This window comes from Tigriopus californicus, chromosome 1, assembly GCF_007210705.1.
Source record: "Tigriopus californicus strain San Diego chromosome 1, Tcal_SD_v2.1, whole genome shotgun sequence".
In the NCBI taxonomy this organism is placed as follows: Eukaryota; Metazoa; Arthropoda; class Copepoda; order Harpacticoida; family Harpacticidae; genus Tigriopus; species Tigriopus californicus.
In genome coordinates, this window is record NC_081440.1 from 187,094 (window position 1) to 198,281 (window position 11,188).

General features: G+C 41.4%; 1 protein-coding gene across 1 annotated transcript in view; it reads right to left on the reverse strand.

Moving 5' to 3' along the window:
• LOC131892768 (atrial natriuretic peptide receptor 1-like) overlaps positions 1 to 3,318 on the reverse strand; it is a gene marked incomplete in the record, with an annotated part of 134,836 nt that extends 131,518 nt beyond the window's left edge. Inside the window, 1 exon segment of the mRNA XM_059242614.1 lies at positions 2,699 to 3,318. Coding sequence (XP_059098597.1) covers positions 2,699 to 3,140 — 442 coding nt within the window.
• Positions 3,319 to 11,188: the final 7,870 nt, after the last annotated feature.

Genomic DNA, 11,188 nt, shown 5'->3' on the forward strand with positions numbered 1-11,188 from the left:
TAGAGGCTTAATGTGCGTTTTGAGAGCACCTTCAAGTCCGCGAGAATCCAGGCTAGTTCGAACAATGAAGTCCACTTCACTTCTTTCTCGGGCTCCTGCATTGTTTAATTTGCTTCCCTCTAATGTTCGTAGGGAATACGTAGGCCTTGTTGATCTGGTAGCATCTTTCAAGTCAGACTTGGACAAATTTTTAGATAGCATTCCAGATCAACCCTACATTCAAGGACGAGCTTGGTCTGCCAACTCAAATTCGTTGTTGACCAAATATCATATAAAGATTGAAAGGTAATGAATAGACGTATTATAATCTTTCATTTTAATAGTACTGGGGATTACATTCCCTGTAGCGGTTAGAAAAGTCCGTGAAAAAACAAACCAAAAAAGAAATGTGACAGGGTCTTAGAAATCAATGTGCGGAGTTCTTTGTGGAGGAGTTCCTTGTTGTCGGAATTCAGCTTTGGGCAGAACCAATGGCCACTGATTTTTTGGCTTACTCGTACAGGTCCAATTTCGAACTTCTTAAAGGCTCATTGGATCAAAAATTGGCAACACAGTGGTATTCGTTTTTTTCTTTGCACGAACCCACAACAGGAACCCAGATACTCATTCGAAACTATCTGTATTTGCTCAAGTTGAAGAGCGTGTAACCTAATTATCATCTTCCCAATTTTGCAGCCTTGGGACGCAATTTATGGATAAACAGAGTCTTTATAAAGTATGGATACTTTATAGTTCGTCCTCAGCCCTGGTTGTTTTAAGTATTCAGAGAATACTTCCCTATTGTAGAAACTTAATTACACGACTCTGGCATGATACGGTGCCTTTTCCATTTGCCTCATGTACGAACTGTTGCTTTTTTTCATAGGCCACATTTCAGATCTAAACCTAAGGAAAAAAGGCAAATTCCAACAACTTAGGCCCACTTTTTTCCCAAATTAAGGACACACTATTGAAAGTGCCACATTTTTGGGGAAAATTCATTTGCGTAATCAATACGAAACGAACCAGTGGTGGTTGTAAATCGTACTTTATAAAATTTCTCAGTAGATGGTGCCATAACAATGACAAGCATTGCCAAAATACATCATAAATAATTGTGAATTTGATTTCACATTGACACTCGGATCAGTGGCTGAAGGCTGGCTTTGATCTAATGGAGTTTTGGAGTCTCTTAGTTTAGAAAGGTGTGGTCACAAAATGAGCTCAAAAGTCGGGCTAACAGAGTGAGGATACCTATAACAGGTTAAAGGTCTCTCTGAACAGAGGTTAAAGCTAAGAGCTTGTTGGCTGTAGGTAGCTGCTGTAATTATATATTAGGGATAAATGTAACAGACCCGCTTAGCATTAAAGTAAGAATTCAGTTGGTTCGTCTATTGTACGATTATTCGGACATTTAGGCGAGCGCTGGTACCAGCAAACAAACTTGCCTGCCAATGCCAGTGATGCAAAATTGGCGTTTCGAACTGGTTTTAACGAAGCTGACCGTTTCTCATATAGTAATGTGAAAGAAGGGTCAACTTCTCAAAAACATGTTTGAAGCTCCAAACTTGCATCGCTGCTACTGGTACCAGCAAACAAAGGAACCTGCCAGAGCTTGCCTAAACGTCCCCATACGGTGATCATTCAGCTCAAGCATGTCGCGCCATCTAGTTAGGAGCGGCATGATGTTCTGTTACAATCTTCATATGGATCGAATTTCAATGTGGTGAAATATTTTTTCCAACAATTCTTCGCTTGTTGATCAAAAATGAACACTAATGATAGCGGAAAATGCTGGCAATATTGCTTGAAATTTTTGGCTCTCTCACTTGGCTTTTAAGTCGTGATGTTTGTTTTTTTTTCCTTTTCTAAAAAAAATAATTTCAATAGCTTTTCAAATTTCTCATGAGTTGTCATGTGTTGAAATAACAGGCGATCAGATACACAGCTTGATAAATGCTCTACTGCATACAGCAAAAAGACTTAAGATCAGGGCGTCTAACTTGTTTTTCACTTGCTTTTCCCTTTTCTTCATATGCCTAATGAATTCGACAGGAAGATTATGACTATAGCTTAGCGGCAAAGATGGCTTACCAAAACAAACGGCATAGACAAACAACACTTTATTAATACTTGAAATGCATTACAGTGCGTCTTGGGCATTTCATTTTGAAAGTTTCTATTTGCTTTATTAGCTGCATGGTTACACTAATCTTGACCTATCTAAGACCTGGTCAAATATAAATCTTTTAATCTTAAAAACTATATGACATGGTAATTTTGCCATAAGATCACTCACAGAAGCTTAAAAAGCCAACACTGTCGTAGGTCGTATGTAGGCGTTGATCCAGTAGCAGGATTTTCGTCATACTTGGACAAGTAAGTTATTGACTAAAATTCCCGATCAACCTTATATTCAAGGGTTAGCCAGTTCAGCCAACTCTAATTCGTTGGTCAATCAAATAATATTTGTAAATCAAAGTATATATTAAAGTATGAATAGATTTTTCGTCTTGAAATGCTGGGATTCCAATCCCAGTAGCGGTAAGGAAGTCAGAAAAAAATGCAGGAAAAAAGCCGTGTTTCATAAAATCATCGAAATCTTCTCGCAGCACTAGGAAGTATCCTATTATATAATCTCGATATTTAATGAAAAGTGAATCGATCAACTCATGAGGAAAAAATGTTGAAACCACTGTACATCAATGACATATCTTACCCAGAGCATAATCACAAGAAGGTCCAAACACGACATTCATGTTTTCCAGTCCGGCCTGGTAGAGGGCCCAATTGGATCGGGTTATGTCACAACCCGAATCCCGAAAGGTCAAGTTGAAGTAGAGGCCTTCGGGGAGTATGCCCCGTTTGGAGGCCGTTTGAAAGCCAACCAGAATGCCCATACCGGCACTGTGTTGAGCAGCCATGATGTCCGGGATGTCCGTCTCATTAGGCAAGATCACAGACACTTGAATGGTATTATTGGAGGTATAATTCACCGCTGGGATCGGTTGATGGCTGGTGTGAGGCCACAAGAAGCCTGGTTTGGCCAAACTCATATGCGGACCGAATCCGATGAGTACGGCCGAAACGATCAAGGTCACGTGTGCACGTGGGCTCCCCAGCCATTTCTTGACAGAACTAAACCAGTGTCGGACTTTCATTACATTCACGATTTAGGACGAACCGGCACCGTAAGAACTTCCTTGCAACTGGGAGGTAGTGTAGGTCAGCACTAGAAATTCCATGTACTTCGTAGACACCTCTTGTAAGCACAGCCGACGCTTCGTCCACCTCTTCTTCACTATCATCTTCATTCTGGCTATTAAGTGACGTGCATTGTTCAATCGACCTATCTATCGCTTTTATCTTATTCTACCAACACCAACACCAACACCACTAGTAGAACTTGTCGTTAATGCACGGCTAATACTAAAACTACATACTACAATTGACGGGAGGAGGAGAAGCAGCCACAGTTGTTGCAGCAACAAGGAGTAGTAGCAATAATAGTAGTAGCAGTAGTAGCAGCAGTAGTAATAGTGGCGAGAGTAACTATCTATCTGAATCCGAAAAGACAAACTTGGACTGATAACAAATCCATGAAGAACAAAACTTGGGCTAGTGGCTTGGTGCTCCTACTCTCCTGCAGTGGAAATTGCGATCGATCCTTGAGATGCGGGCACTGACGCTTGACGGTGGTTGCCTTGAGCGGTGGTGACTGGTCAATTCCTTAGGATGCGCTAGGCTCCGAGACTCCTTCCTCCTACATTATGATGTATGTGCTGAAACTTTGAGTTTAACTGTCCTGTACAAGTAGAGAGCTCTCAGGATCACTCAATGACGATGATGAGGATCCAGGAACAACAACAACAACAACAACAACAACAACAACAACAACTGACTCAACATAGACATCAAGCTCACTTCTACTACCCACTAAGTGCTGCTACTTGTTCGACGACTAAAAGTGTTTGTTTAAAGGCAGTTCATCCTACACCACCTTCGCCACTCATTCATAGATCATGTTCTTTCGGACAAGTTTGTTCGATTTCCTACTCTCGCGTATTTTTCGCCTATCTCTCAGCCCTCTCGCCGTTTTAGCCCTGATTCATCCATCATTGGTCATTCATTCATTCATTCATTCATTTTCATATTTCTATTCATTGATCAATGTCCCCAATGGCCGCATATTTTTAGACCGTCGAGCAACGATTTCCTTCAACTGCAGATACCTTAAATTACTTTGACTTACCATATGCTTGTCATCATTTCTCCTTCATTGCAAATCATGGACTTGTTTCTCATGAGTCCATCCGGCCTTGTGTTGGAAAGCCAGGTGGGTTGTGTTAGAGACTGGAAATGACAGCCAATGTCCATAATGAGTGCGCAAATTGGCCTCTCTTAAAAGTTCGATTATTGGGCCACGGCATTTAGAGCAATGTACATACAGTGTACACATATACTACTACTACTACTAATACTCCATCCATACACACAAGCCTCGCTCCAGCTTGCGTACAAAATGTCGTAGGTAGGTAGGTACGTATTTGAAAATGTATGTGACTCGATCCAACGAGTTCACAAATAGAGCAGTTCCACATCTCTTTTGTCTTGTCCAAATTGAAACGGTCCTCTTGGAATTCCTCTGAAGCACCAAATTTCAAGTGCTTTTCTGAGAGAAACATGGGGAAGGAAGAGAACAGTGCCTCACATATAAGTACCGTATACGGCAAGACTCAGGACTCGGAGGCAGAGCAGGGGAAAGTTTTAATAAGTCGTCTGTGACGTCGTGCTCAAGCGACAAGTCCAATGAATACCAGTCGACCACACATCTTTTTCCAGACGACTTGACCAAAGGCTTTCTTGATGATATCAGAAAGGTGTCTCTCTATTTTTGAGCCGAACCTTCTAATATCAGATAGGACATTTTGACGGACTTTTATCAAGAGAGTAGGTTTGGGAAGTGGGACCCTGACCTCCTGATAGGAACCCATGATTTCTGACTTTGAACACATGTTTTGGGTTAAAATGATTCTTTGGTATTTACGAAGCATTTTGGTTGGCTCTTTTTACAATCTAATAATGAATTTGCCCCATTTGCCTCCACCCCTCCTTCAAAATTATACTAATGTACCTAGAGACCGTAGGAAAAGCCAGGAGCACATTGGGGGCATCCAAGTATGAATTTTTTTCTCTACTACCCTCCGGTCGGACCATCCTGGTAGCGTTATCTTGAACCTAACCTAACCTAACCTAACCGTAGATGTTAATAATTTATACAAGAAGCTTAGACTTGAAAGGCGTAACCTACCTAACGTATTGATTTTGTTCCTCACCTAATGACAAAGGAGTCATTCTTAACATAAAAAATCTGAACTGAGAATTGGTACTGCATCTTTGAAGGGCTGGGCGGGTTGCCAGGCGCAAAATACTTGACGGGTCTTCGTGAGCAAAGAAAACCGTCATGGATGTGCGTGCCACAGTTATGAGGACAAATAAACAAACAAACGAACAAACAAATACACAGGAAATCAAGACATTTCCAGTCCTCATGCGTTTGAAATGGTAGATTTTCCCTCACATTCACATGACCGCAACTGTTCGAAGTTAGACTTTGACGGTGAAGACGAGGGGCAATAGTGCAACGACACTTTCAAATTCACTTTGGAATCATAAACAATACTAACTCCTTGTCATGGTTTAGAGCAAAGTAGACACTCTATTCCCTTACGAAATTTGGCAAGTGACGAGGATAAATACTGAAAACGTGATTTTATCACCAATTAACGAAATTTGGCAAGCTAAAGGCTGGACCCAATTTTAAAGTAATTGCATGCCTATGACAAAATTTCTGAGCTCTCAAAAGCCATTAGCCTTGAAAATACAAATCCAGCACAAACGCAGTGACACTATCTTCCACGAGGGGCTACCTCACACTTGTTTGTCGATATTTCATTGCGAATCACTCTTGACTCCAAAGCTGAGATGGACCGGAAATGTCACAACTTTTTTTCGTTAAACGGAGCTCGAATCATTTCAGGAAAGATAGGTACCTTTGGATAACAGTACGACTCTTCTCACCCACCATTTCAGTCCTTGGTTCATGATCAATATCAGCAATAAATTACAATATCCGTTACTTTTACCTGGGTCTTTGTTCATGTCAGGCACGTTTGCCCATCAATTGACTTTCCCGATAGAAAAAAGTTACTTTGCCAGGGGAGCAAGAAAAAAATATAAAAGGATACAATAAAGTTAAAACTGTTCATGCTTTCTATCCTGGTCTTAAGAAGGAAGGTTTTTTCTTTTATTCAGTAGGAACTGGTGGTAACACAATCGAATATTTTTGGTTGAAAGCAATCTGATATCTGGAGTGCTTTCTGCACAGTAAATCCGTCACGACTCTTTTGAATGTCACTGATAAGAGATCGATTGGCAGCAGACATTTCTCAAGCCCTTTTTTTTACACATTTTCACTCCAACTTTCGAACAGCGATGCTACAAAACGTATACTTCGAAAATGATTAGCAAAACAGAGTTTCCATCCTTTTCATCCGTCATACCTTCAGAATGAAGCCAAACTTCAACCTGGTATGCACAATCTCAAGGCTTGTTCCCTCAAGAAGCTCCGTGGTAACCAGACTCATCTATTTGCGTCAATATTCAAGTATGTGATGGATTAGAGGCAGTAAATAAATGTCATTTTGCTGGTGTCACGTCAATATTGTTCCTTCCTAAACATACATAAGAAACTGCTTTTGCATTTGGCCTTCGAGAGGAAAAAGAATAAATTAATCAAGAGACACCAAAAAAAGGATTGATGAAAGAAATCATTCCCTTATTCTTGCTAGCCTTGATCCTCTCTGAGCTCTCTCGATGGACAGAGATCAACTTGGACCACTTTTGGTGGACCAAAGATAAAATCTCTCTTGTTCCAATCAGGGTTCTGGCTGTAGCTTTAAGGGGCGAGTACGCACACTCTTAGCTCAGCAGGCCATTGAAGGCCACGCGTCACTTTGAAGGACAAGCTTTTTGTTTACAGACTCATTTGACAAAGTGGGTGAACCAACCGCCTCACATGACAGAAGTCCTCCAAGTTGATCTAGGGGATTGCAAACAACCCAAACCAACTCAATGGAAGTAGGTTGGTGACTTTTACTTTTCCTCCTATTCCTCCTACTCCTTCATTGCCTTCACTTCCTCACTTTCTCAGCCTTTAGAACTAGCTGCATATGCATCTGACGGACACAAAGCTTCCCAATCAAACTTACGAGACGAGTACGACGATGGGTCAAGACTGTATGTAGAGTGAACCCGTGTGTTGAGTTGGTGGGTTAGCTTTGGTTTAGCATACATGATTATTCGAACGTAACCCAGGAACTGAGATCATGCCCCTATTACATACTACTGCAACAACCCAAGAGCTGACTAATGTTGCTCAAGATGAAGATGATGAAGGAGAAGAGTGAGCACCACTTGGGGGGAAATTCGAGCGTTGACGCTCAAGGCGATCTCGTCTTGATAGGCGAAACAAAATCTCGTCCACCAATATTGACCCAACGGCTTCAGTCAGATCGCCTTTTTCTCGCTTTCACAAATTTTCATCGCCTGAGCTACACCAGACATTTACCAATACTTTCCTATCTTCTATTGGGTGGTGGAATTTTGTCTTGATTTTTTTGTATTGCTTGGATTTCAATCACTCAGTATTGAGCCACAGTGGCAACAAACCCTGCGGTCCATTCCATTTGTCACAACTCACAATGATCACACTGATTGTTGTTGCCTTTGACCTCGTGCTCGAGGTGCTAGCCGGATACTGAAGGTCCAATCGCGACTTTGGGCACGATCGAAGAACCACCGCCATGCCATTATCTCCCCCGGTCTGGCGGCCCTCATCATCATGGCTTGCTCAAAAAGACAGAGAGCGCAGGGGGATATGTATGAGTAGCCACGCAAGGACCCATCCACCCAGCAGCGAGAAGGAAAGAAAGAAAAAAGGAAAGAGAAGAAGAAGAAGAAGAAGTGAAGAGGGGAACGAACAGGTTTCCTTATTTCTTCCTTGTCCCCACGCACAACGAATTCATTTCCACTGCACAAATGGAGGCCTTTTCGTCTTCCCGCTTGTTGACAATCGCTTGAAAGAAATTTATGAACGGTGCTTATACGTAAATACCGTGATAAAGTGATCCCCATATTATCCGATCCAGTCTGGTCTTCTGTGTTTGGTCCAACACTAACCTAACGGATCCTGAATTGCAATGGTTATTGTCCAGATCCAAAGCCAGGGATCTACTATGTCGAAGATATAGCTCCAGATATTTCGGAGCAGAAATTTATGAACTATTCATTTTTATTTTAGTCGACGAGACACTGGGGAGCAGTTCTTGGGTTAGGGTCAATTTGGCTTCCCACACGTCATAACTGCGATTGTTTTTTTCCCCAGGGCCGATAACAAATAGCCTTAAAATATGTTCCTACGACCCGTTTGGGTCCCAATTAGTGTTCCAAAGTCAGGAGAAGGATTGGATGATCCAAATCTAAAAGAAAATCTAGATGAAACAGTACAGAGGTTGGGATTTTAGAGGAACTAGCCGTTGAGAGAGAGAAATTTCATTCATTTCTGAAACAGAAATCTGGCTTCGAGCAGGGGTTTAAGATGGAGACCAACTATCCTATTTTCCCACACATGGGGGTGTAGGTCTACATGTTTGAAATTATCAGCGCATAAGCATGGAGGTCTCAATTTAACTGGAGGTCTTTCCAATTGTCGTCGGATACCTCGGTAGGCTTTGATCTCATTAAGAAACGGGACTAAAACGGGGATCTAAATCCTTTCTCTTGGATCGGTTTTCACCCTCCATCCTTTCAACGAGGCTACTGCTGATCATTTTCAGCCATTGCGCTCCAGTTTTCACTTATTGAACTGCTTATAATTCAAGATTATTGACATTCGAATTCAAGGATCGTACAATTGTTGGCTCTTTTTCGTTCAGTAGTGGTTAAAACACTTTTCATTCACTGTCAAGCAGTGCTTGGATGTTTCTGGTAATCACTGACATCAAATATATTTTGGAATTTTAAACGAATCCCTCTCATTCGTAATTCTTATTCATACAAGTCAAATTTCTTTGTTCGTCCATGTTGTATCACCCGTTTAGCTTAACCTCCACTTGGACTAGTGAGAATTTGAAACACAGAAACAAGGGGCGACGAGAAGTCTTCTAAATACAACATCCTTGAGCTACAGGGATAAAACTTGTCATGTTCATCGCTATAATTTTGAATGTCCATAGCGACTGAATCTGCGTGGCTTGGTCAGCGCATGAACCACTGGAGTATGGACGGGGATGGTAAGGTTGAAAATTAGCAACTCCAATTCAAGTCAATGAATTACATTCTCCTTCAAATAAGGCTGGCCCCAGATCCCTGCGATTGCGTATTTGAAATGTCAGCTCAATCAAACGACTGGATCAAAAGTTATGCCCTCTCAAAGTGCGGTACATAACAGAGCACAGAATGAATGACTTAGCCCTCTTCTGGTAATCAATTGCCACAAGAGGGCTAGTTCGTTCATTCATTGAAGAGCTTTGTAGTGCCTTTTGAGACGGCATAACTTTTGATCCAGTCGCTCGATCGAGCTGAAAATTGAAATGAGTAATTATTGTAGCCTGGGATCATTCTCATTTGAAGAAGAGCATAATGCGTTAACTCAATCGCGAAAAGCTAATTCCCAAACCAAGCGTCCCCGTCCATATTCCAGTTGTTCATGGTCAGCGTGACTACGATTTCTTTAATTTTTGGTCAGGAGGTTCAGTTTAATAGTTTCTAAATCTTCCGTTACACTATTGGGGTGCATTTGCGGCGTCGAAAATGTCCAGTGTACCGTTGTCCTAGGGATAAGTCAAGTACAAATGCCGAAGGGAAAAGTAGAGGTCCTAAAATTTAGTTTGTCACATCCAAGGTCAAAATGTGTAGGCCCCCTTCCTTCTTGTTTTGTAAACTCGTTCTTGTCACCTCTCAAATACACTTGAAATGAGTTGGATAAGGCAACAGGCTGACCAGATAGCATTTTTCGATGCTAATTTTTGAAGATGAGCATTACTTCAAGGCCGCTAGCATTGGAATTTTTTCGTTAGCATTGGTTTGGTTTTTAAAATTCAACTAGCATTACTTGCATGGCCCAAGCATTTTGAAATCTTGTCTAGCATTTTAGCATTTTCCTAGCATTATTTCATAGGAAAAATGACCAAAAGGGAAGAAAAGCGAAACAAATCTCACAAGGGAACTGCATTTGGTGGTGTTGGCAATGTTTTTTTTGTGCGGACTTCCTTACCGCTACCGGGATTGGAATCCCAGCAGTTCAAGACGAGAAGATTATTTATTTTACTTGACTCTTATTTATATATATTATTTGATCGACCAACGACTTGGAGTCGGCTGATCTGGCTAATCCTTGAATATAAGGTTGATCTGGAATTTTTGTCAAAAACTTGTCCAAGTCTGACTTAAATCTTGCTACTGGATCAACGCCTACATAAGCCCTACGAATATTTGAGGGCAGCAAATTGAACAATGAAGGAGCCCGAGAAAGAAGAGAGTTGGACTTCATTGTTATAACTGGCCAGGATTCTCGAGGGCTTGAAGCTGCTCTCAAAACGCACATTAAGCCTCTACGGTCACTACAATTGACCCTCAATCCTGGGTTGGGACAAAGCTCATGATTGCTTTTGAAAACATACAGTATAAGATACCCTTCGTACCTTCTCTGAGTACTGTACAATCCCAACCTTTCTAACCTCCCCCAATACGGGAGCTCTCTCATATCTTCAATGTTCCTAGTAAAACATCTTTGGACGNCACTGAACTCCCCCAACGGCAAACTCCCCCAACATGAAACTCCCCCACAGTGAAGTCCCCCACGGCCAACTATCCCACGGTCAACTTCCCCACAATGAACTTGACCAACAATTATGCAGGTTTCAAATTCTCGGTTTTGGTCCAGTTTGAAAGAGATCCTCAAACCCAAAGATGTGAAAATACCCTAAGAAAGGATTTTGCTTAAATTTGCAATGAACGTGTTACTTAGGGAATGACTTAGAATTCATAAAATAATTTTTGGAAACTTCTTTTTAAGGGGGAAGATCCATTTTGAACTATCACAAAATTTGGTAAGCTACTAGAAAGAGGTTTTTTTGCGGACTTCCTT